This window comes from Solea senegalensis, linkage group LG6 (genome assembly GCF_019176455.1).
Source record: "Solea senegalensis isolate Sse05_10M linkage group LG6, IFAPA_SoseM_1, whole genome shotgun sequence".
In the NCBI taxonomy this organism is placed as follows: domain Eukaryota; kingdom Metazoa; phylum Chordata; class Actinopteri; order Pleuronectiformes; family Soleidae; genus Solea; species Solea senegalensis.
Window position 1 is genome coordinate 17,920,974 of NC_058026.1, and position 26,509 is coordinate 17,947,482.

The following is a 26,509-nucleotide window of genomic DNA, read 5'->3' on the forward strand; positions in this document are numbered from 1 at the left end:
ATACAAATGTGCACCTTGAAGGCTTTTAGGTCATGTAGAGAAAATATGGGATGGAAAAATTACGAGGAACTTATTGAGTTTGTAACGTCATATTTGTAGTATATGTTAATGAAATTGGAATTTCAATTCATTTACTATTAAAAACACTAATATAATACATATGCTGGGGGGTGAGAATTGATTGTTTACTTCCCTGGAGATGTTTCCTTATGTTTGAGTGTTTTATTGCAGAAGACATTTTCATCATAAGCTCGACATGCAGTTGATTTTGCAGTAAGCATGTGTGGGAGACTCGGGTTACTGATTTGATTGTCGGATGAGCAATGGTGTGAAGGCAAAACACGACAATCAAACATAGAAGTGAGATCTTGTGTGTAAACGGCCACATGAATCTTACCCTTCATGGTGTCACATTCAAATACGTCCCCCCCAGTGGTGTGCCTGTCATCGAGGAACCTACTGAAAACGCATAACAGAAAATATATATATATATATATATATATATATTTTATACAGAAAAATATATATATTATACAGAAAAAAGAAATATATATATATACACACACATATACACACATACATACATACATATATATACACACACATATACTGTATATATGTGTGTGTGTATATAATGTATATATACATACATATGTGTACATATGTACACATACATACGTATATACACACACATATTTTTATATAAGGGCTGTATTATCAATCTGTGCATGTGTTAACACATCAAGGAAGAGCAGAGGCTATATTTTCTAACTAAATTAAAAAATGTCACTTGGGTTATCAACAGATGTACAAGTCAAACATTATAGAACAGTGCAACTGCACTGCCACCAAATGGAGTGTCCTCAAACTACATCACTTATCTCTGTTGTGTATACCACAGCAGCACAAACCGATTTAAATATGAACCTGACATGAGGACATAAATAAGTGGAGGACAATGTTTTAGAAGAGAATGTTATACATTTATTATTGATCCAACTTCTGAAATCCAAAAGATGGGGTAAGGGATTAAAAAAAAAAATCATTGCACTACTTAATAAAGTATTACTAGTAATAACTCTCATACAAAATGTACAAATGTTTGTTAAAAATTTCATTATCATAACAGGCCTTCAAATGATTTTGGTTACAGATATAATACATGATGAAACTACACCTTTATTTTTTTTATTTTTTTTTAAATGATAGCATTTCATAGTTTGGAGGAGAAAAAAAAATATTCACACAACCCAAAAACTTGCATGGAAAACATTAGCAAAATGAATCAATAAGCACTAAACATACTGGTACTTGCACCATTTTGTGAAAAGACATAAATAGTGGGACTGAGGTAATTTGCTAGTATACCAAGCAAGAGAAAACTGTCCAACACAAAAATAAGCCTAAGAAACAAACTGTGTATGGTCACAAAAAGGACCTCTTACCACAAAGAAATTACAGAAAGTATTATTTCCCTCCATTACCGTGGATATTACATGATTTGATACACTAACAACACTGGAGAGGAGCCGTAAAAGATGATCAATTTCCCTGGACACTGATTCTGGTTTGAATTTAAGAGAAAAAAAAACTGGATACAAAGAACAATGTTCTGCAGAAGGCATCTCAGCTGCAAGACTGCAACTTTCATCAACAAAATCTCCATATTAGACCTACATCAGGTTGTCATCATGACACAAAATACCGCTTGTGACAAACAGTGATAAGTTACAAGAGAAAAGTCCGTTCAGTGCGCGAGGTGAACATCATGGTTGCGTTATGACGCGATGGTGTAGGCCTAACACAGATATAGTCTCACTGACGAAGTACGGATGTGCAGTGAGAACAGAGAGAATGGTTGAGTAAAGAGAGAGTGTATAGGTCTATAATCAACGTATTAAAGTGCTGAAGTATCAGATTTTCCGTCTGGTGAGATACACTGTAGTAGACTTGGCTGTGACCTTACAAGCCTTTTTTAAAACATGTTCTCGATCAGTGATGAAGAAAGCATCCTCTGGATCTATTTAAAGAATGCTGCATTGGTGCAACTAAGATAGGTACAAATATTTTTTCTTCAAAGGCCTTATTCCTGAAAGGATGCTGCTAAACTGAGCATGAATTAATCCGCCATGTCGGCTCTGTAATAACCAACTGTATTCACACAATGGGCCTTGGAGGAGAGCTTAGTGGGTATGTGGAGACGAAGGAAAACTCAGGAAATAAAAAGAAAATCTTCTCTCAGCCTTTACACATTTCACATAGAAACAATGTGGATATGCAGGCATGGAGTGGTGGAGCCATGGTGGTAGAAGCTACCTTCAGATTACCAGCCACTTCATTGTTCAATTCCTTATGTGTGCACAGACATCGGTGCCCCCGGTCCAAGTCACATCAATGAGGAATAGAACTGGAAACGAGTCGCTTCAGTCTGGTAATCTGAGCACAGCCAGTTCAGAGTGTGAGACAGGGTGCAGCATCTTTGACTTGTCAGGTGACTTCCCTTTGTTCTTAACGTTGACCTTTTGAGCAAAACCTTGGCTACAAAAGGTCTGACATTAAATCAATCTGAAGTTAAATGGAAACATGGGAGTTGGGATTCAGTCAACGCACTGTACCCACATGAACTGTATAAATACCACACACACACACACACACAAACCACATATCTAAAGAAAATAAAGTATATTTTCACTGTATGCGGTGTACACTATCTTTTTCAGCCAACACACACACACACACACACACAGCTCTCATAAGGAATGCAAGAAAACACACATTTAAAAAACAGACTGATTCGGTTCATCAACTATAATTATAATGAGTCTAGTTAAGATGACTCTGCAAAACCAAGATGTGAATGTTTAATTATAACCACAATGAAATCAAAATCATCTTTGGACTGCCAATTCTCCCTTAGGGTTTCTAGATAGACGTTTTTCAAAACAGTCCTGTTTCGCCCGTCCCTTTGTAAAAGACTGAAGGCTTCACATAATGAGTTTAAAACATACAAACACATACACCGTACTGTATATGTCCACCTGCACGACACGGTGTGTTGCAAAGGCCAAGGAGGAACCATGAGCAGAAGGCAGAGTAGTAGTCCAAAACAGAAGGCCGAGGAAGTCCAGCAATTAAGTTAGCATGAGTCAGTGGAAAGTCACCACACCACTAAACACCGATCCCATGTGACAGTTTCTGTTTAGAAGTCGAAGAGTGAAGGAGTACTGGTCCCAGTTTATGTGGCAGAATATGTGAGTCAAATACTGGATTATAAAAAAGGACAGAAGTTCACTGATTTGGTTTGTGCATCCAAACCGGAGTCGAAGAGAGATTGTGAGTGTTTGGTGCTGATACTGATACAAGTCAGAGGTCACTCAGAGTCCCGCTGGACCTCAGAGGCATCGGCTCGACAGATTGGACAGGTCCGGTTAGCCTGGAAAAGTGAACAATAAAGAGATGACGATTATGTGCCAAAAAAAGATCAACTCACAAAAGACACAAACGCAACAGTTTCACTGGGATTTGGTTTTTTCATTGACTGTATGTAAAAAGTTCATGTTTTTATAACTGATATGGCACCAGTCAGGAAACTCAAGGATTCAAAACAGAAGTCTGGTTACAACCAGAAAACATTTCTTATATACAGTCTATGGGTTTTTCGCTAGCGTAACCAAAATAAATGTGAACAAATTTTGTCCCAGTGCTCAACTATTATAATGTTGACATCCAATCCATTTTCCAACAACAATGATGAAAAAAGTACAAAACACTATCTATCAGGGCCTGTTGGGAATCGGATAATGAATTTATTTAAATATCTGAAACTCTTAACTCACCTTAAGCCACTTGTCAACACATTTGGCATGGAACTCGTGGTTACAGGGCAGGACTCTTAGGAGCTGACGAGACTCAAAGTCACACATGCATACCACACACCTGAAAAACAAAGAGAGTTTGGTCATGTACAGACAGTTTAAAGTCATATGACTCTAAACGCAAGACTAAGTCCTCATAGATGAAGTTTAAAAGGCAGACAGATACTCACAGTGTTTGCTCAGACTGATGGTTGTTGGGGTTGAACCTGTATGATGGAAGCTGTTCTATATCGGCCTTAGTTAGACCACGGGGCTTGGCTTCTCCGAGACGTTCAGCGAGATTCAACAGGGCCTAAAGGTTTCACACAAAGAAGCAACGTTCAGAGACCAAAGTTTAAAACAGAGACATAAAAAGCTTTTAAAAAAGAATTTACTGGAGCAACTTTACTATAACTCCAGGTGAACATTGTCTCAGCTGATTGCCTCACCTCATAGTTCTCCACCTCTCCATCATCCACATCCAGCTCTAGACTGATAGTGGGAGCCACATTTGGGGGCACAGGAAGCATTGACCTGTGGTGGGTAGTTGAAGGAGCATAAGTTCATGTTGTCGTTTAACTCTTTGGGACACCAGGGCAGAATCACCTTTATAGTACCAACATAAACTTGAGAAAGTGACACACTTACAGGAAGTAAGGCAGGAAGCTGGGATGGTAGGGTGACGGAGGAACTGCCTGCTGAGAGCGGTAACGCCTGCTTGTGAATCGGCGGGGCATAAAGTGGGGGTAGGGCTATGAAGAAGAGGAGAATATCATTGTATCTGTCCATATTACTGAACTCGAAAAGAATAACTCATTTCATAAATGTACTCACCACTGTGAAAAGCTCCTGCGACAGTGGATCATGGTGCGAGAGGAACTGGAGTGGGGTGGAGGGCGGCAGGTTGGTGGGAGGCTGGTGGTGATGGTGATGATGGTGGTGGGCATAGCTGAAGCCTCCACCCACTGAAAGCTGCTCTCCCAGAAGCTCAACCTCATTTTCGATCGTCTGTAATGGCTGGGAACAAACACACTACATTATGGATCGTGACAATTGCATAACAGGCGTCACGTTGCTTTATCTGTAGAACAATAAAATAATTCAGGACAGCTGATTTTAACTTTAGATGCTGGTTTATGCTGCTGTATGTCGTGTAATAAGCAATGAAGAGGACTTTAGCATATGCTATGACATCTAGAATTAATGTAATTTAAAAAAATGATGCCAAACAAACAGAAAAAACGGACAGTGATTATATAAAAAGCAGACAGTGATTATATAAAAAGCAGACGCATTCATAGTTTAATTTCAATTTGCTAGAGCTGTAGTCTCAGATGCAAATAAATGTGGATCCTCCTAAATTATCTGAAAAGAAGACTAATGAACACCAAGTTCATTATTCATTGGTATCATTTGGAAGTCATAAATAACTGTTTCAAGTGAAACCCAGTCCTTTTATAGGATATTTTTAACAAGTGGATCCAACATTAATAAAGTTAGGATTATTCAGGGCTCACTGAAGGAAAAGTCACTGGCCTGGATAGAACAAACAGTATATTTTCTAACAAAAGAAAAAAGAGAATGGGCTTTTGTTCAACATCTCACAGTGCAATATGCTGCACATCAATCAAAAGTTCAGATTTCAAAACTGCTGTAAATAGTAAGACATACTTTTTTTTTCAAGTGTGTCATTTAGCAATGTAAATTTAGCACTATTTTAAGACACTGTGCTGAGTTACATGTGACTGACTCACACCTATTGATGTCTATACAAAATTGCAAAATGCTTTATGCACTCTCTTCTCCATGTAGCTAATGTTTGGCTGTTCTTATCTAATCTGCCATGAGGTTTGTTTTCGGCAAGAAATTATATAAAGTCAACTCTATAGATAGACGAGCCACAACCGTGGACTTTTATTGAAGATAAAATGGTAAAGAGTGCTGTATTTAGTTTCTTGTACAAATCTCCCAAAGAAGAGACCAGAAAAACCATGATACTTCATAATATTAAGTTTTTAGCAATCATAGCAGTAGTCTACATAATCTATGTCATTTCTGTTAGCTGTGACAAGCTTCAGACAACACTGTTATCAACTATTTCCTGAGTGCCTGGAAGAGTGCGTTCCATTAGTTGTTCTCTTTTTTTTTTCCACCAATTTGAGCACTGTGACTATTCCAGCTAATGTTTAAATATGAGACAAGAATCATTACAAAAATAAAATCATTAAAATAATGATGACGTTACTACATTGTACTTACATAGAGTATCTTATGACATTGCCTTGCATTCCTTACAAGACATGGTAAAATACATTGTAGTAATAGCATATTTATTATGATTATTTTTTATAGTGTTGATAAAAGCTAATGTAAAAAAATTAATAAAAACTATAAAAAGTCACTTACAGATCGAGGCTGTTGTGTCTGGAAAGGCAGGAACTGTCCAGGTGTAGGGAGATGAGGTGCGTGGTGAGAAAGATGAGGTGGAGGAGGAAGCAGGAACTGAGGGTCACTGGACAGCAGTGACGGGAAGGCATAGGGCACCGGCAAATGTTGCATTGAACAAGCCTGCAGCATCTGGAAGAGGGTGAATGAGACAAGACAGTTGAAAACACAAGAAATAGTTTTGAATGCATAGTCTCTTTTTTTTTAATGGTGGTGACTGAATCTTGCCACAAGATGGCAACCAAGTGCTGAAAGACTAACAAGCCAGTGGATGATGTTCTGCTGGTCAGTGCTACTTAAGACCCACTTTCTTCACAAACATTCTCCTTATTCTTTGGGTGAGCAGTAGAAGACACTGTACAGCACATGGTGTGCTTTTTATTAACAAACTGCTGTGTTCTACTCACCGGGTGGTAGTGTTGTCCAGTGCTGAAGACCACACTGCAGGCGGGGACTTGTTGTTGAGAGGAACAGGTAGGGGGAAGGTGCTGACCGCTACACAAAGGTGTGAGACCGTGAGGAGGGACTGGTGTCACTGTGTAGGAGACTGGTACACTTCCCTGCTGCAACTGAGGAGAAATCGATTCACAGTTGATACACTGTCTCACACACACACACACTAAGAATGACTGCTGGTTCACACAAGAGCAGAAAACATTGGCTACGCTTACCTGTTCATGCAAGTCCATAACCATGGCTCCTTGCTGTTGCTGCACTGCATGGTGCTGTTGCTGATGATGGAGGTGATGGTGGTGATGAGCAGCTGGATGCAGTAGCCGTGGAGACAGGGTTGGGGGGTGGAAAGCACGGGGCTCCTCCGACCCTGCCCCACCAACACTACCAGCTGTTGGGGGCTGACCGTAGGTGCTGGGTGTGTGCGTTGGATACATGTGGTGTGTAGAGGGATGGGGGTTGTGGTGGTAGTTTTCATCCTGGAGCTCTGACGGTGACAGGCGTGGTGCAGGGCCTTGGGTGGAGGGGTGGAGGTGGGTTGGCAAATGACGTGAGGGTCTGGACAGACGACCGCGCTGACGTCTTGCTGGTGGGCTAAAACATAGGCAGGGAGGAACAATGTTATGTTTGAGAATGTCAGTGGAAAGCAGGCTGGGCAATAATTAAACAACAATGCACACTGGCTGGCCTGGAAATCTTTGGGATGTCTTGGAGAAGATTTATTGCAGTGGTCCAACTCCAGCATAAATACAAAATCATGGTGGAAAAAAAAATGCAACTGTTGACTGAAATACATGCCGTGACTTGTGACATTGCATAAGTTCATCAAAGTGATGCCATGGCGAATCAAATGCTTTAAGCAGTCAAAAATTCAAGTGTGTGTTTTGGCCAGGCAGTGTGTATTGCAATAGAATTTTCATCAATATCGACATGAAAAAGTTTCAATATATATCTATGTTATGTTTTGCTCTGTGCAAACACATGTTGCTGTGTTTGCAGTTTTCTGTCCACACAGAATTTCTAAACCACAATTATCGGGTTTCTTCAACTTTCACTCCAAGACAAAAATCAATATTTAATTATCTGACATTTTATCATGATGATTATCAAATTCAAAGTTTTTTTATTATAACCATATCAACCAGCCCCAAATTGAATTAATTTGAATATATTGGGGAACTGCCATACCTGCGTCTGTGCCGGGCAGGAGTGAGGCATCTTTCCTGGTGGTAGTGTGGGTGAGGGTGAGGTTGTCTCCGACTTGGGGGCCCTGACTCCCAGGGACGGATGGGGGGAGATGGGGTGGATGGTGGGGGGGCGGATGAGGTAAGCTGTTCCAAAACAGACTGACTGGACAGCCTCTGGCGCTTTGGACTGGGGCTTTCCTCACTCTGCAGGGGTGAACAACGAAGAGGGACAGAAAGGAAAGAATGGCAAGGGTGGGAGAGGGAATGTGAATTATGGTTAGTGGCCCATAGCACTCATATCAAATAAATCAATTTTTACCATGCCTGACATTCCCTCTGGTTTACAATCCATACTACTGCATCAATAGACACAATGTTCCTTTTGCGACTCATGGCATTTCCTGCATGATCCAGAGTGAGTGTATACTGCATTTGTTAGCATGTGTGCACAAGAAGGAGAGCATATTTCACCACCAGCACTCAAGAGGCCCTGAGGTTTCAAAGTAACTTCCTCTTTGAGTAAGGAAATGCAAACGAGAGACAAGCTCTCACAAGCCTGTGTGCGAGTCATAGTGTACATACACACCCTCCACTGGAAAGACAGATAAATCCTTCCCTGGGCAAATAAAAAAAAAAAAAACTTTGTGACACACAAAAACAATGACATAGTTGGGTATGGAGTCACCAAAGTTAGAACTGACTAGGAGTCATCATTTTCTCTTGTTTCAGTCTCATCGACTCATCTGTGAGTCACTTCACTTACAGTCAAGCTATGACTCGCTCGCTTGGCACCTGGTGAGGCAATAACACACACACTCAACACTCATGTGTCAGTGTTTAGTCATTCTTACCCAGACCTTACTTGTGCTCTGAAGAACACAGAGGTTCCTCAAAAGAGACACACACATGATTACCATTTATATCCTCCCCCAACCGACTAGATCCACCTCCCCTCTTTGTGGGAGCGACGCACTGTAAAGGTGTGATAAAAAATGACTCAGCGGCTGTGACTTGCACACATGCACACACATACAGCTCAGCAACCTTGAGAGCAGTGTGATAGCTAACAGGAAACAGCTGGAGAGCAGGCAGCAGAAACACACACACAGAGTTTTATGGAAACGCCTGCAGACATGTGCAAATTCACACTCACATGGGCAGCTGCCACTGTTTGAGTTCCTCAGCCCATGAGGAACAATACATTCTCTGAAGCTGTTCAGAGTCACACTCAGCTCCTCTAACAAACCTGAGCGTCATGTATTTGTTTGAACACACTGTGTCCTAATGGTTCTAATCGCTCACTCTAAGCTTGACATAACCGGAGCTTGAGTACCTTATGGAAAAGACAAATATTACTAGCGACTTCATTTAGCTTTGACAACAGTGATAGGAAGAAGGAAAGGCAATAGAGGTAGACCAATAAATCGGTTGGGCTGATTAATTGTTATCATTTAAAAGTTATATTTTTATCAGATTGAGTTTAAAAAGAAAAGATGCTAAATACGTGAGAAAAAAAAATCAACATCAACTATCGCTCATTAGCTGCCCTGATTTCAGCATCGGCCATGGGAAAACCCATATCGGTTAAACTCTATTGTGTAATACCCCTATTCCCACAGGTCAAAAAAACCTATTTAAACCTGGGTTTAAACAGGTCGACCAGTGGGAATGTGTTTAATTGGCATTCACTCCAGGATCGAATGCCTGCAAAGCATGCAGGTTTGATCGGCATTGGTGTGAACACAAGACACGGGTGAACATGCCAATTTCTTCTTCAAAAAAGACATCTTATAGGGCACAGTGGTATGAGGCACATTCATCAAAGTAAGAGATACAACATAGAAAACCACTGTATCTTAGTCATTCAGCTCCATGGTGTGTTTCAACATTTTATTGTTAAACAACAGACTTTGAAACTAACATAAAAGATGGATGTGCTTTTGTCAAATTCAATTTCATGAATTCTGTTTTTGGTCATGTTCATCAAGTCAGAAAACAAGTTTGCTTAAATTAAAGGGGGGTGGGGGCAGACTATCTAGAGTGATGTACATACATACATATACACACACATTATTATCTATGCCCATTTCTACACAAGATTGAGGGCATCAGATCCACCCCACCCACAAACCTCTCAATTCATCTCAACAACAACCCCCCTCTCAACCAACCCAACACCACACAACCTCTACCAGCCCAGCCCCAACCCCAAAACCCTTGGGGGACATCCACTGTGCCCATTTTCATATCTAAGCCAGCCTCCTCCATCCCGACACTATCCCCGACACACACACACACACACCCCCACTCTTCAGCAACCTACTCCCATCCCCCCTTTCCTTCCATCAGATAAGCTGAATCCCTCTACAGTCCCCTCTTCCTATTACTCCCGCCCCCTTTTTCTATTTCCCTATGTGTGTCTATCCTGTCCGAGACCCCTGCCTGAAATGTGAGGGGACAAGACAAGACGTTCCTGGATGGGACACACACACACACAGTCTGTCTTAACACATGCAGACTATTGCCCATTAGTATGAAAGTTTGATGGGCCTGTCTGCCCGTGTTAGTGGGAAGGAAGTGGTGTCAGACAAAGGCATGTGTATTAAGTGTCCTCAAGCAATGTAGCCTTGTGTTTTAATAGTGTGCACAAACACACATACATCTGGTCCAAATGGGTTTTACACTAAAGCCAATATATATATATATATATATATATATATATATATATATATATATATATATATATATACACATATATATACGTATATATACGTATATATACGTATGTATGTATATATGTATATATGTATATATATATATATACAGTATATAAATATATATATATATATATACACACACACATACATACACAAATATACTGTATTTATTTAAAAAAAAAAAAAGATGCTGTACTTCAAAGGTTGAACAAATACACTAGTGACTACCAGCATTGGGCAGAAACAGTGCAAACTGCTCTGTGGATTATATTACAGTACATTTGGTGATGTTCACAGTGTAGAGACCACACACACACACACACACCCAACCATCCCTTTTACTCTGTCCACATTCACTGGGTGTACAGTACACACCAGGCTGAACAGACGTCCTGAAGCATGAGTGCAGACACACCCTTCCATGTTCTTTTACACTGTGTCCACATTTGGGATAAGCATGCATCCACTTGCACACACACACATTCTGTGACTGTACACAGCAGCTGTTGTGGCTTCGCTGTCATTGCTGAGAACCAAAATAAAGAGCAGCCCACAGAGTACAGTACGACTGAGGCCACTTTCCTTTCCTTCAGCATGCCTGCTCTAGAAATTCTGCAAGAAAATATGCACACTGAGAAAATGGTCATTTACTTTTACTCGGCTTTCACTATAATGCTCAAAAACTTTTCCCTCCCCCATGTATTTTCCTTCCATCAACTACATTTCAAAGCTAATTTTGTTTCCTCTGCCACTGTTCCTCCCTTCCTTCCCCTCCCTCCCTCCTTTCCCCTTCACTCCCTCCAACCAAGTCCCACAGCTGGAGGTGAAATCATTAGCAATACCCCCCTCCCTAGTTTTGGCCTTGCCTCCTCCCCTCCTAACCCTCTCTCCCCCCAAGCCTGCTGCAACACCTTCCTCAGCATCTTGCCTTTCCTCTTCCCCTTTTTAGCTTCATCTCCCTTCTTTTCACACAGTCCTTCACTTGTGATAACATGTCATTTAGTCAAGCATTTTGATTATGTTTTAAGTTATGCCTGCATGAGAAGGTATATGGTGATGACATATGGTATTTAACAATGTGAATTTATAAGGGTTTATTATTGTGTTGTTTAATATTTAGCTTCTACAACAAAAGCTACAGCTGCACATAAGGAACATGGGGGGGCAACAAAGTAAACCAAAGAATTACTATACATACTTGTAAATCAGAGTTGCCATTTGCAAACTGCACTGTTTGAGTTTCTAAATGAGGAACTTGTCAATAACAGTCCACCAAAGAAACTACACGATGAACAGCCTCCAAGCACGACATCAGGAACCCCAGACTTTTCTCAGAGCAACAGCTTCCATTGAAAAAAAATTGGTTTTTTTAGGTTTTTCATTTTAGTATTTCAGCACAGATGTTCTTTCATTCGCTTTGATTATTTTAAAAATACTGTCTATGAATGCTAGTGAATTATGTTAATCAAAGACAGATTTTTAAATTAATACTAGCTTGAACGAAACATTTCAAACACCATTTCCAAATGGTGGGCATAATTTGTATATCAGAGACACACAAAATACCGAAGAAAAATATAATTTAACTGTTAATAAATTTATTTCTATTGTACCTGCTCATCTTTAGAACAAATTAGAAAGCTTTATTTCCAGGCAGGTTCACATTAACAAATCTGTAATTGAAATTAAATTAAAGCATTTAAAAAGTACTAGGAACAGCAGAGTGATATGCATGACTCACAGTAAGTCAACATCATGTGTCTGAGATATGATGGGGCAGTACTTTTCAAACAAAACAAATACCGAGTCATATTTACGGTCAAGACAACTATGAGTTCACTGGGGGAGGATGAGGTGTATACACTGCACACAGCATAAGTGTACACACATTATCAGGTTCTTGTCTGGTTGTTCAACCTTGTATTGGAATATTAATGCAGTTTTTGTGTGAATGCAAGGTTTTATCCAACACGGCGAAGCATGATCTCAATTAGGGGCCAAGATAATGTGAAACATAAAAACAACCTTACATTTCTTAGGTTAAAAAAGTAAATGTGTGTGGCTCACCTTATCACTTTCATCTCCATATGCATGGTCAGGGTGACAGTGGTAAGATCCTCCAGAGGCACCTACACAGGAGGGGACATAGGACAAGAGGTCACACAGTGAGATAAAAACAAAACTTCAAATTTTTATACAGCTTTATATTTGTGTTTGCTCATGGGTTCATTACCATAAATATCAAACTTTTACAAAAAAAACCAAAAAAAATGTACACCTCTGACCTGAGATGTACAGTCACTAATATCACATAAATTATACTGTAATTCATATACTGTATGAAAATATGGGTATTTTCAACAATGTAATGTATTTTTTTAAGTTAAAATGAGAATGACAGTTTTAGAAGGAGCAAATGTAAAAGAAATTACAATAATATTCTAAATAACTGATCCTATTGTTCTGCACTTTTCCATATTTACATGAGCACAGTCACTTGAACAGATCCTTACACCCTTGACAAGTGTTATTCTGTTCTGTGCAAGTGTGATTGTAACTGAATTAATTACAGCGCTGGGTTATTATTTTACATTTCAATATAAACACCACATCGGTACCATTTGTTGAAACTGATAGCACCATTCCACCCAGGCACAGTGGGGAGTCCCCCGTTTATCTAAATCCACTCTATTTAATCCTTTTGTTTTTATTGTTCTAATACAACTTGGATTTAAATTCACAACAGCAAAGACAAAAACACAATGAAAACATGTTTGTGAGGGGGCTGCTGGCCATGTGTACCAAACTAAAATGACTAAAACACATATGCTATACTAGTGTCTCAGATCAGAGGCAGTAGATGATGCGTGCGTGCGTGCACACACACACACACGCACACACGTACACACACACACAAAACCACAAGATAAACACAGTAATCCAGGATTAGAGAAGCTTTCTGATGATACCGCTGCTTGCATCATGGCTAAGACTTTTACTCTTTTTGTTTTCCCACAATCCTTTCATCTTTGTATTGTCTTTTCTATTTATTCTATGCTTTTGTTCCCCTTGTCATAGGCAAGTCTTTAGCTAGGGACGTCCTCACCACAGATGGTGGCAGTGATATATACTCCAAGGGTAACCACTCCCAAGAGCAACCCAGACTAGGCTACCATCACGTCTGAGATGAAGAAAGCTTAACATGAGGGGAGTAGATGCAAAACAGGCTTTTTAAAGAGAATTTTTCACCTCTCAGCTGTTTGTTTGTGGGATTGTTCCTGCTCACGGCCTCTCCGTTTGAAAATAAAGCTATGATTGACAACAAAGAAGAGAGGGAGAAGAAAGAGACAGAAGACCCAGGCAGATTGAGGTTTTCATAAATGAATTTCTCAATCCTTCCTCTTTTCATCTCAATCCTTCTTATAATGCATACACTCGGTAAAATAAATGGAGTCAAAACCCAGAGGTGAGTTAAATGGCCTGAGCAGCTAACAGGCCATTTTCATCCAAATGACTTGGGACAGACAAACAAACTTTCTGGCTACATAGAGCTTTTCTCTGCCAATGCTCATTCATTCATCACAATAGGCAAAAATCCAGCTCCCTTTGCTTAATATGGTCTCCCTTGCACATTGTCAGAGTCCAGTAAATTGAGTCAGAGACGAGTCATTCAGATGGAATCATTCAGACGCAGTCACTCTATGGAGCACAACACAGAAGCCACGGAACAGGTTTAAATGTTTTGATGACATCATGTGCCCTGCTGAACAGTCCACACAACATGGTTTCTACACGTATGGTCACAAGGACAGTTGAATAATAAGATTACGGTGTGGAATTATTTCTCCTGCATTTAGGGAATATTAAAGGAAGCTAATATGATGCTTTCTCATGTATGACCTCATTTGTACAGACCAGGGATTCAGCACAGCAAGGGGTTTTCCTGAATCACCTTCCCCATGCTGGGACAGAGTCACTGTTGAGAGATTCATATGTAATATTATTATTTCTTGGGTGTTTGTGTCGTCTCAGGATTTTGCAAACAAAAGGAGTGAGAGCTGCACAGTTCAAGAGGCCGAACGGACTCAGAGCAGTGACACTTCAATTAGATAGAGAATTAAGAAGAGGACTGTCTGCAGTAACACAAAAGTATAATGAGTGGCTCTCAGTTACTTGGCAATAAGTTAAATCAAAAGGACAATCTATGACTTTTTAGTTTTGATAAAGAAAAGGTAAACATGTTTCCCCTTCAACTTTCATAACTGCATGCAGTTAACTTACTTTAACCTGTAATAGTAATTGCATATGTTTATATGCTAGTATTGTGCCCCAGTACATTGATCTATGAGGAATTTGAGAAAATCAATAGTCTATTAGCAAAATTAAAAGGGTTAGTCATGTGAAAAAGTATCAAATTTCACATCACCATAAAAAAGAATGCAAGCTTAGAGGCTTTTAAATGAACTGAATTGACCACAACAGACAGCCAGGTTGTAGATCTCTAAACCTATAGATGAGATCAGTATTAGAGTAATTAGTTATATCCAATGATAGAGGAGATGCTAGTCATGGTAGATTTGGCAGGAAAATAATACACATTAAAATTATGTTGCCCCAACACAGTCATAAAGAGGGTCAGCCTGTATAGATGGAGCTGCCAATTTTACGATGTAAAATACTACAGATAAGAGATTCGGATTAGAGCTGAAACGATTAATCAATTACTAAATTAATCGACAACTATTTTGATAATCGGTTTGAAGCTTTTTTCATGATTAAAACAAGATTTCCAATTGTTTAAGCTTCTTAAATGTGAATATTTTCTTAATTTCTTTTCTCTGGATAACAAAGAAATCATTAAAAGTGAATAATTTTGGTTTGAGGACATAAGACATTTGAGAACATTGTCATTTCCAGGTTTGACAAACACTGATCAACATTTTTTAAGGTTTTCTGATATTTTATGGACCAAATGATTAATCGAAAAAAGAATAGATTATAAAAATAATCGTTAGTTGTGGCTCTAATTAAGATAAATATAACTAAAAAGGTTACAAGTTAAGTAAGAGTGTGCTGCTCAAGTAAATGAATATGTGCAAGCAAACAGAACACCCAATTAATATTTGCTGCTGTGAGTTTTAATTTAATACGTGGAGAGTAATTCAATGTAGAAGGTGAATATGGAGATTAAGCAATCAGGAATAGTTAAGTAACAATTTAAAGAGCAAATGGGTTTTTTGCAGACAGCATAAAACCATACCCATTTTCTCCACACCTTGACTTAAAAACCCACAAGTTGCATGGCCCTGTGTTGTTCAGCAGGCAACTGGTACGAGTAAAGGGGATGAGAGAGAAAGACAAGAACGGGGCAACAGAGGTGGGAGGTGAGGATGAAGAGGGGTGTGAAAAAGAGGAAAAATGTGGGACAAGAAGTGGGTAAAGTGGTAGTACAGAGGCAAATGACAAGGTTAGAAACTTGTATGTGAGGGTGAGAGCACTGAGGAGGAAAGAGAGATGAGAAAAGGAAAAGATGGAGGAAAAAGCATGAGTGTGAGAGAAGGAGAGAGGGAGAGAGGGTGGGGGTTGTGGCTTCCCCTCTTGACTGCTATTGATTTTCTGTAAGCCTCAGAGTGCATCAGCTATTTCTATCCATTTCCTCCACTTCTCCCTCCCTTTCTCACCCACCTCCCTCCCCCACTGCAGTGTGCTCAGACACCCTCCTCACACATTCTCCTCCTCCTCACACTCTCCATCACTTCATCACCATCCCTCCCTGCCACCAATCTATTTCCCTATCTGCCGGCCTGTCTCTCTCCCATATATCCCTGCTGCTCTATCTCACAGCATCCACATTTCCTTGCTTTGCCTATCGTACCATCTCTTTCCATGAGCTCCATCACCCCCTCTCCCACAGCCTCCATTAAATTACCTACTACCCTCTCAAGTCAAAACAGAAACACACAGAAGAAAGTGGGTGAACAGCAAAGCTGGCTGGACAGATAAGTTGATAGATAAGTGACAGTTGTACTTAAATCACCAGCTCCACAGTAACAAATGGGAAAATGGACAGAAACCTTGTTGACTGCTGTAGGACTTGTACCAATTTACATAATATATACAGAAGGTAAAGGCAATTTCAGTCAAGCATATGTGCAAGGAACACACACATATATATGCACACACCTCTTACATCACCCCGCCTCCTGAACACATGTCACAGCGCACTTCACACCCTAACGCAAAGCAGAGTCAAGTAACAAGCTGCCATACAGGCTTAAAATAGGCGGGCATGTAACGTCTGCCCAACCATTACCTGCCTAACACTGCTTGTGTGTGTGTGTGTGTGCGCACGCATGAACAATACTATAAAAACTGGGAATCATTCTGCCTCTCTACCATGCCCTACCATGCCTTGTCCTCCATCTATTTACCATTTTCCCTTTCCTCATTTTCTTTATCTCTGTCCCGTTACTGCTTCACACAATCCTGCATTTTTTCTTAAGTCTGAAAACTCCCCATCTGTGAATATACATCAGTCTTTGTCAAAAAGTTACTTTATGTGTATAGGCAGCAGTACCAGAGGTAGACCAATTAATCTGTTGCGCCAATTAATCAGGCTGATATTAACTTTTTATTATTATAATTATTTATTAACCAGCCAATTATTACAAATAGTTTGTAATTCTTAATAATAATTTTGTTCTCAGAAACTTGATACTTGTTGCTAAGTCACTAAAGCTTTTTCATCCAAAAGTTTTCTAAGTCATTTGATGACTAATTAATTTACAACTCTGATAATGTTGATAATGCAGCGAGAGACAGTTGCTAATTCCAACATTCTGGTCGCCAATGAAGACGTTCAGAACAAAAGAGTAAAATATAAAAGCTGAAGAAGCTGATTAGTTTTTACTTTACTTAAATTATATAAAGTGGGGCTGGGTCATTTAAACAGCAAAAATTATTACAAATTTTCAATTTAATGATCAACATCAATACATTTTATGCAAAGTTTTACTCAAAAGTACTGTGACAGATAAATTATATCTTAAAATGTATTGCCCCATTGCAGGGAAATGTTCCTGTTGTTGAAGTGTTTGTTTTTATATATACAAGTTTAAAATTACAGGAACGTGTTTCTTGAACTTTGAGGAGCAAATATGCTAATATGATAATGTTTTCAGCGAAGATAAACAGCTCTCCTATAAGGTAATTTTAATCTGGTCGTTACAGATTGCTTGCTTTTAGAACACAACATGTGAAGTTTATGTTCTTTCTTTAATATACTTCTGTCAACTTCTTTGCATACTGACAAAAGAAAGTTTCTATGATGACATTATTCTATACATATACACAGTGCATGTTTCTGACAGTGCTGTTCCCAGCCCACCAAGGGGCTTTGCACACACACACACATACACACACACACACTCTATACGTGCAAAAGGCCAAACCTTCACACTCCTTCCCCAGCACTCTTCCCTCAATCTCGCCATCCTCCCTTTCCCCGATGAAATACAGACACAAGATGAGAGAGTGTCAGTGGAGAGAAAGTGAAGGACAGAATGCCAGAGACAGATGTGTCTCGCCTCTATTCTCTCATCATAAATCTCAACATCACTACAACCACAAACTGAGCCATTAACTCATTTACAGCACCAGCTCATAAGGCACCATAAGGGGAAAGTTTGTAAGAAGTTACCCTTTTCTGTGTCTTTCAGCTGAACTCATGCACAATTCCTTCAGTGGACCATGCGCCAACATCAATACCTGCATGGAGAATTTTGCACAAAACTATGCTATTTCAGCTCAAGTGATGCTTATATTAAAGAGGTCCTTAAGTTGTCACTTTATAAAACCAGAGGGAAAACATGTGCACACGGTTGCTATGTCTTTTAATTCAGTTCAATTTAATTTTGTATAGTGCCAATTTATAACATACATTATCCCAAGGCACTTTACATGGTAAGGTCAAGACTCTTACAGTTATTATCAAGAAACCCACAAGGGACACAACAAGCAAGAACTTGGCAATGGTGGAGAGTGAAAAATTCCCTGTTAACAGGAAAAAATATTTGACCAAACCAGACTCGGAAGAAGAGGTGGGTGAAAATTAGAATGGAAAGGAGATAAGAAGATAGAGAGATAGAGATTAATTTCTAAGAGAGTGTCTATGACAGTAAAACTCAGAATCTTACAGCACATAAACCCATGTGATGGTGAAAACTTTGGGGCAGGGATGTTTTCCCACATTTGTACCACTCACAAAAACACCTCAAAGAGACCTCAACCCACCTACTCAGACTTGTAGAAGTGTATGTCATTGCACTTACCAAAATGGCAGAGAGAGGTGAAGAGGTGACATTAAAATAACAAGCAAAACCTGAAGATGCGAACAAACTGCTAAAACAAACAACTAAAAGTTAAATTTCAACAGTGAGAAAAATAAATGGCAGAGATGATATATTTAGGGCCCGTCCACACGGAAAGAGGTTTAGGTGACTATGCATACTTCTTTGTCAGAGAGGCGTTCCGTCCACACGGAGACAGCGTTTTCTCTGTGTGCATGGACAGCAGAATTTACAGTGCTGGAAAATTGTACTACAGTGTTTGAGTGGTTTCAGGTGGTTCCATGTGGACGGAGATATTTCCTGAAACGGGGCCGTCTATATGAGGCAAGAAAAAGATTGTTTACGTTTTGTGCCATTTCTGTCTGGACCTGGTGGTAGCGCATCTCACTTTATGAAGCAGATGTTGAGAGTTGGGCCATAGCGGCTGAAAGCGCCTTACATTGAACTTGAATGTATTTCTGGGATGTTAAGGTGACCTTTGTTTGTTTATCTCACAATTTATGTCATGTGTATACTCATTGGAGTATGTCAGTGATGCAAGATGGAGCCTGGCCATTTAAAGACTTTAAAAACAAAGAAAAACTATACTCTTTACTATACTTTAATAACAACATACAGTATGTTTTAGTATAATATACAGCTCCCAATTCATTCCATGAGAGACATCATGAGGAAGAGGACAAACCTCAGGCTGTCTGACAACATGGATCAACCATGGTTTTGGACCCATGACCATCCAACACACATCCAATGGGCATTCCCAGTTATATCAACAAGAATCGATGAAATCCATAAACTTGCAGAAACCGTTGACTGTCTTTCCCAAACCTCAAATTGACAATGTCCTCGAATGTTTTGTTCTGTCCACAAACCAAAGACATTCAAAACACATTTATATTCAGAGAACTTCATGAACACTAAATCCGTAATTTATTAATATTCTGTAGTGTGGTTCATTTAGTAACGAATAGGCCATTGACTTATCACTGCAGCCCTACTTAACATTGATGCCTTCATCACAGTGGCCTTCACCCTGGCTTCAGTAAGCTCTACAGTCACCTCCTCAGGCCTCTGTCTCCTCCCACCCAATTGTTTTCATCTCTCTTTCCAGTCACAGGATCCCTGCCTCCTCCAGGCTAGCAGACTTAACTGCTATCTACGAGGCATGCTTCCTCTTTGCGCCTCACTTACAAAAATATGCACAATGTCCTGTGTCTCGTCCAGTCAGCCCTCTTCCCTAAAACATGTTTACATTCTCGCTTTTGCAATGTGTCCTGTGCTGTCAATGTAATTATTGCTCCCTTACTGTTAGTCTATGTCTGCATTGCACCTAAAATTGATTGAATTCATGCGTCACATGTACTTGCTACATGAAATTTTCTACAACTATCAAACTATCCCATGGTTTTGTTTTTTAAACAATGCTTACGGTATATTACTTTTGAACGGGTTTGGATTACAATACATGACCGTACTCTTTATTCTCTCTATATTGACCTCAAGAGGCTTTTAGTAACATTAGACATTATTGAACACATTGGATTCAGAGCTGATTTCAGGTCACTCTTCTCCCTCTCCTCCGGGTCTTGCTGACCGAAGTGACTGCTTTGTTGTTTACTCGGATTGACGGCTGCTACTTGGTCAATCCATGTGAAAGAGTTTCCAGTCAAACTGGAGGGGGTTGCCTGGGCGACAAGACAAAGGAACGTTTTAAAAAAGAAACAGAGTACATGTTTCCACCTGTTGTAGACAGAGGGATGGAGAGCACAAAAGTGGAGTGGAAGGATAAAGGTAGAGTAGCAAGAGCGTCTGTTCCTCTGCTTCTTTGGGCAATGCATTAAAACGATCCCTCCATTAGACAAATGTGAGGGAGGAGGCCATAGAAATGGACTGCAGGGGCACAGAAAGGGTTGACTGATCCAAAGGGGAAGGCGAAATAAATGTGCAGACAGGCTGTGACAGAGGTGGGTCAGAGTCAGGATAGGATATCAACTGCTACAGAGGATGTTTTTATCCACTTGGACCAACCTGGCACCCATATTAAGTATTTCAGTGGACTCTTTTGCTCAAGTGCTTCTGAATGATATGTGCCTCCTTTTCACACATTCAGCCTAAACTTTGCAGACCGGACCTGTGTTTTTTTTTACCTGATTACCCATATTAATTTCCTAACATGGTGGGCAAAGTCATGTGAATCCTGCCTGAGAAAGAATGATGAAAAGAAATGTCAGTGCTACAACCAGTATGAACAGGCATGAAAGAGAAAAGCAATGAAAGGGGGAAAAGGGGCCACAATAGTTAGACCAGACTACAAGGAGAGGAGGCACAGAGAGGGATTGAACGGTACAAGATATCATTAGCTTTCAAGCTCAATGCAGGTGACCAGCACAGAAAGAATGGCCCAAGTATCTCTCATGCTTTCACTCTACCAACAAGCAGGTCCCATTTTGGAGTGGAAAAAGGGTCTAATAAAAGGTGTGCTGTGTTGAGAAAGGCAAGCTAACCAGCTGCCTCACTTGAATTAGAGATTATTTAATTATAAATTAGCTCTAACGTTTCCATTGACTACATTAGTAATGTTAATACAATTAAGTAGTTTTGTAATTAAAATAAATTATTTAATGTTTGCCAGTCTGCTGTTTCACAGTTACCAACAAAAATGTTTATGCTCTTGCATTTTTGCTAAACGTCAGATTTCCAAACCCCCCATGACTTTTACATACAAATACTATATTTTAAGAATGTAATTTTCCAAAATACTGCTCTTTTAGGTGCTCTGCGAGTCCGATTGGATTAAAATTAGCCCAGATAATGAGTGGGTGTCCATAAAATTTCACGCCAGTGCCTGCCCCTCTAGATCGAAATCAGTTTGGAAGGAAATACTATACAGTCATTCTATCCATTGATTTGTCCTATCCAACATGTCATAGCCAGGCTACTGTGAAAGAGTTTGGGTCACAGGTCATAGCAAACCACCCATCTCTGATGATGGCTCCATCATTTCCTCTGGTGATGCTGTATGACTTGGGAAATGGATCTCTTTTTCATGTCATTCCAACACAAACATATGTAGAGCTTGATCTCCCAACAACTCACTAGGCCTTCACAATGCTAGACATATAAGACAAACATTGTTTGCCAGCCTTAAGGCTGGGAGTGTAGAAAGGACCTTTGTTCGTTTTTATTTTAAACTGTTTAGTTTTGTCTTACATTCATCCTCCCAAACAGGTAATTCCAGTCTCAGAACACAGTTACAGTTATTAAACAGAGACCCCCTTTAAAGGGTATCCACTGGACCTCAGGTGACTAAGCTTACCATTGTATGGCTTCTGTGTTCCTGGTTATAGCTCGACTTAGCCGCCTAGTAGGGGAGAGATGACTGAGTTGGTAGTCTCCAGCATGTGTGACAACTCAGTCCACCATGCAGAAACAGTGAGAGAAGTCAGTCTGCTTTTGGTGCAACTAACTATCTACTAGAAGGTTTTGGATAAGTGGCTATAAACGTCCTCTTTATATTCAAGCCATTACATTTGTTTAATATTTAAAAATGTAGCACATAGGTAACCCTCGTCAACATTGTGATAATTAACCATGATGGCTGCAAACCGGTATGACTGAAAACACAAAGAACCAAGAAACTTTTTTAGAAGTACATTCTACTTCTTACAAAATCTGACCATTTCCCCATCACACCGCTATACAAACACGCTCACACTCACTCAGGTCTGATAGTATTGCTTGACAGAGTCCAATTTCACATGAAGGAAACAGCATACAATTAGTGCAATAACATATACAACAACAAAAAACACTGCAGCTTTATCATATATACTTTAAAGTGTAAATTGAAATCTCTGCTTACATTTCCAGTTGTTTTTTTTGGTTTTTCAATATTGCCAAAGCACCACGGGACACAACTAACCACCAGGCACATTTTTCTAACCTGCAAAGCCTGTTAGGACTGCTTGAGAAAAAAAAAAGCTTTCCCACAGCATTGCTGAATGTGAAACTCTAGCTGTGCCGTGCAGTGTCTGTTATGGATAGGCTGCACTGCATTTGCTGTGTGAGAGTGCCCTCACATGTATTCTACACCCAGCATCAGCCCATGCTCACTTTTGCTTTACAGTGAAGCACAAATTATGAAAGCATTGCTTACCCACATACTTATAAGCACAGAAACCCCCATGTCTAAAACAGTATGTACTGAGATGATATGTTCATTACTACAGAAGTCATGACAAAACCTTTTGGGTGTAACAAATAGCCTTACACCAAGTGAGAAACACTATGATTTGTGTGTTAATAGAAAAAAAATGCATCATCCAACGAGATATGCATGAGTATGCTTACAATGAAAATGAGTTTCACCACAGAAAAATAAGTGTGTCCGTTTTATTTCTTGTTTGTAACTTTACAATCATTAGTCTGTGACGCCAAACCTGTCATATATCTATTATCCATCAGGTATTTGCTCCCAGTTGGCTAATATAGACAAAGATTGCCATGTACGTACTATGAGACTTGTTACCTAGCTACATCAATATTTATGCATTTGACTAAAAGTAGACGTGCGACAGTGCCTTTCGAAGCGCATTCAGGGTGACTTAACTAAGTACAGCAGTTGAATAAGCTTGAGGTTACCCCCAGCCCACACCACACACTCCTGTCGTGCATTTACCAACTGTATGTGCCAAATGTGCTCCACATTCACTCTCCGTGGCAAGCACATAAAACCCCGTTTACTTAGAACACAACTCCTGTTTTCAGTTCACACAAGCACACTTTAGACGCAATAGCCTCTCCTCCTCTCTCAATTGGTCTTCATGGTTTTAAATAAACACTTCTATCACTTGTATTTGGTCAAGGATAACCGGGCAAATACGCAGCCACTGTCAGTAATATGTGGGGTTATTTACCTGCTACCGGGATGCGGTGCGCTCCGGGAACGGAAGAAAGCCTCTGAAAGCCGGGAGAAGCGTTACTTCCTGGCACTCGCTGCTGGTTGTCGGAGTGGATGTTGTGAGCTCCCAATAGTGCGCAAGCGGCACCGTGCTGTTGCTGCTGCTGTGGATGTAGTTGCTGCTGGTGATGATGGTTAGATCCCATGACTGCGCTGCTGGTAAAACCTGTGCCACTCGCACCTCCGTACTGCTGGTAATATCCAGAGCGAGAACGCGATCGAGTCCTTGGGGGCTCCATTGCCATTTGGTGGGAGTGAAGGTGGTGTATGAGGAAAGAGGAAGACGGGGTTGGAGACTGCGGCGGAGAGCCGTTGGTGGATCCGGGCTGTACAAAGCCCCTAGCGCCGCTCTGGCTGTAACTATAGCCCCCGAGTCCTCTGCCCCCCTCCGCGCCCCCGTACTCTGTTCGCTCCGCCGACTCCGCCGCCCCCGCCTCGTCAAATAAATCAGCCCCTTTAGGGACAGGCTCCGGGGTGGAGGGCAGCCGGGGGCAAACTCTAGGCTCCTGGGTCGTTGGCTGTCCAGCGGTTGCGATTGGCATTTCCTTTCGGGGGATTTCCTCTGTTTCGTTTTTTCTGCGTTTTCCTCTCGTTTCCCCACACAGAAGAAGCTTGTATTCACTGGTTAAAACACAAATATGGAAAGGGAGAAAATGACTGTTAAACCCGAGCAAAAGGGGGTACTGCTTTATTGACACTGCATATCAAAACAGTCATCACGCTGAACTGTTTACACAACTACTCCATGGTAACTGCCAGGGTCTGTTCTGACAAGCATGTGTATTCTAACTTTGAATCAGCGACTTCCCTGAAGTTAATCAAGTAACGCTGCTTAACAGCATTATGCCCAAACTGGTTCAACAACTAAGTAACGACGTATCTTTACGAAAGTGTAGATAAAAAACTTAACACAACGTGTGTCGAGCCAGTACCTTGGGTATTTGTTTCATTTAACCTCTTTCGCAATATTAATTAATGTGGCTCAGCGACGTTTAGTCCAAAACAACCGGTACGGCCATGGCTCGCTAGCTCACAGGAGGCTAACATCGTGGGGGTATGCTAACGTTAATGCGTACAAACCCGTTCATACGCAAATTCCAGCCCCACGGCAACTGCATTATCACACCCGACTATTTACACACAACCACATATATCCCCAAACTGAGTTTCAAGCAACTTTAGCCACTTTAATAACAATTTAAACTTGTTTAGCTGGTCGGTGTAACGCCGTTCGCTAGCCTGGCAACCCCTCCTCCTCCATGGACTAACACAGAGAAAAAAATCATAGCTACTCACGCCTCAGAGCCATTTAAATTTCTAGTTTTCTGAGTGGAAAAACTAAGACATGCTTTTCATTAAAACTTATTCGATGCGATTTGATTGAGATAGTGGCCCGGCAATGATTCTCGACTGGAAACAGCAAAGCAGAGTGAGAGAGAGAGATAAAGTGGTTAACCTAAAACATCACAAAGAAAGAACCACGGCTAAAATTAACACAATCTTAAAGCAACAACCCCGCTTTTGACTCTACCGCTGAAAGCAGCTCTAATTTCCTGCTCTAACTAGTTTTAAAACACCGCTTACCTTCAATGCTCTCCTCGGCTGAGCCCCTGACGCGGATCCGTCGGTGGTGTGGTGAGACCTGCGTGAGTCTCTGTGAATGTGTGTGTGAGCCCAGTGTTCGCTCGGTGTCAGCGTGAAATGTGACAGACCGTCAACGCTCAAGTCGGATTTCACAAGACCCGCCCAATCGATACCAGAAAACACCAAGCGTTTGTAGTTTTTTGCAGGTATCCACGTTTCCTACTCATCCAAAGAGGGCAAAAAGAGCTCGAAGAATAGCCCAAAGTGATAGATTGTGGGTTTTTTTTCGTTACTTCCCCTGAAATAGCGAGTTTATTTGCAATATTGTTTTAGTTGGGACCGGTAGTCGATTAGAATGGCCTGTTAAATCAGAAGCTGTGGAGAGCAGAGAGGCAGGCTAAAAGGGGCTTTAAATTATTTATTTACAAATACCAAGCCTACCCAATGCAGCTGTTTCCTCTCTGGGGCCGAAAGTTCGCTTTAAAAATAAGTATTTACTGTGTTTGCAAAAGTTATATAGGCTTTCAACTCAGGACAGACACAAAACGAGATAAAATTGTACTAAACAGAAGAAAAAATAGGTTTATTAAGCCCTAGCAGTGAAACTGAGACCAGAAAGGATAAAAGAAGTGAGCGTGTTCGTGAAATCAAATAGACATTTCTCACTGACAGAACAGGTTTGTGCATGTGTCCACATCCCGACACAAACCAGCTGAGCTCCTTGTGTTCTTACAGCAATGAGTTAGTACAGTGTGTTGCCGTGGGTTTTTTCCCCCTTCAGCTTAGTGAAGCTAAAGGGAGCACACTTTTGTGGAAATATTTTAGACAATGAAATGGCCTGTATGTGAAACACTTCTAAGATAAAACCAGTGTCAGTAAATAGTGCAGTGTAGATATTATGTTCAAGTGGGTGTGATATAGATGGTATGTGAGGGGAAATGTGTGATCAATGTCTGTCTGT

At 40.5% G+C, this 26,509-nt stretch overlaps 1 protein-coding gene across 1 annotated transcript; it reads right to left on the reverse strand.

The window, feature by feature from the left end:
• Window positions 1-961: 961 nt before the first annotated feature.
• rnf38 (ring finger protein 38) lies at window positions 962-25,642 on the reverse strand. The gene is made up of 13 exons (XM_044028967.1): window positions 25,549-25,642; window positions 23,921-24,585; window positions 12,724-12,785; window positions 7,941-8,143; window positions 6,971-7,346; window positions 6,707-6,868; window positions 6,261-6,431; window positions 4,689-4,871; window positions 4,503-4,606; window positions 4,304-4,388; window positions 4,046-4,167; window positions 3,837-3,936; window positions 962-3,433 (listed from the first exon to the last, which is right to left on the reverse strand). The coding sequence occupies exons 2-13, from the start codon at window positions 24,504-24,506 to the stop codon at window positions 3,371-3,373; spliced, it is 2,217 nt and encodes a 738-aa protein (XP_043884902.1). The 5' UTR covers window positions 24,507-24,585; window positions 25,549-25,642; the 3' UTR covers window positions 962-3,370.
• Between the last annotated feature and the right edge of the window lie 867 nt (window positions 25,643-26,509).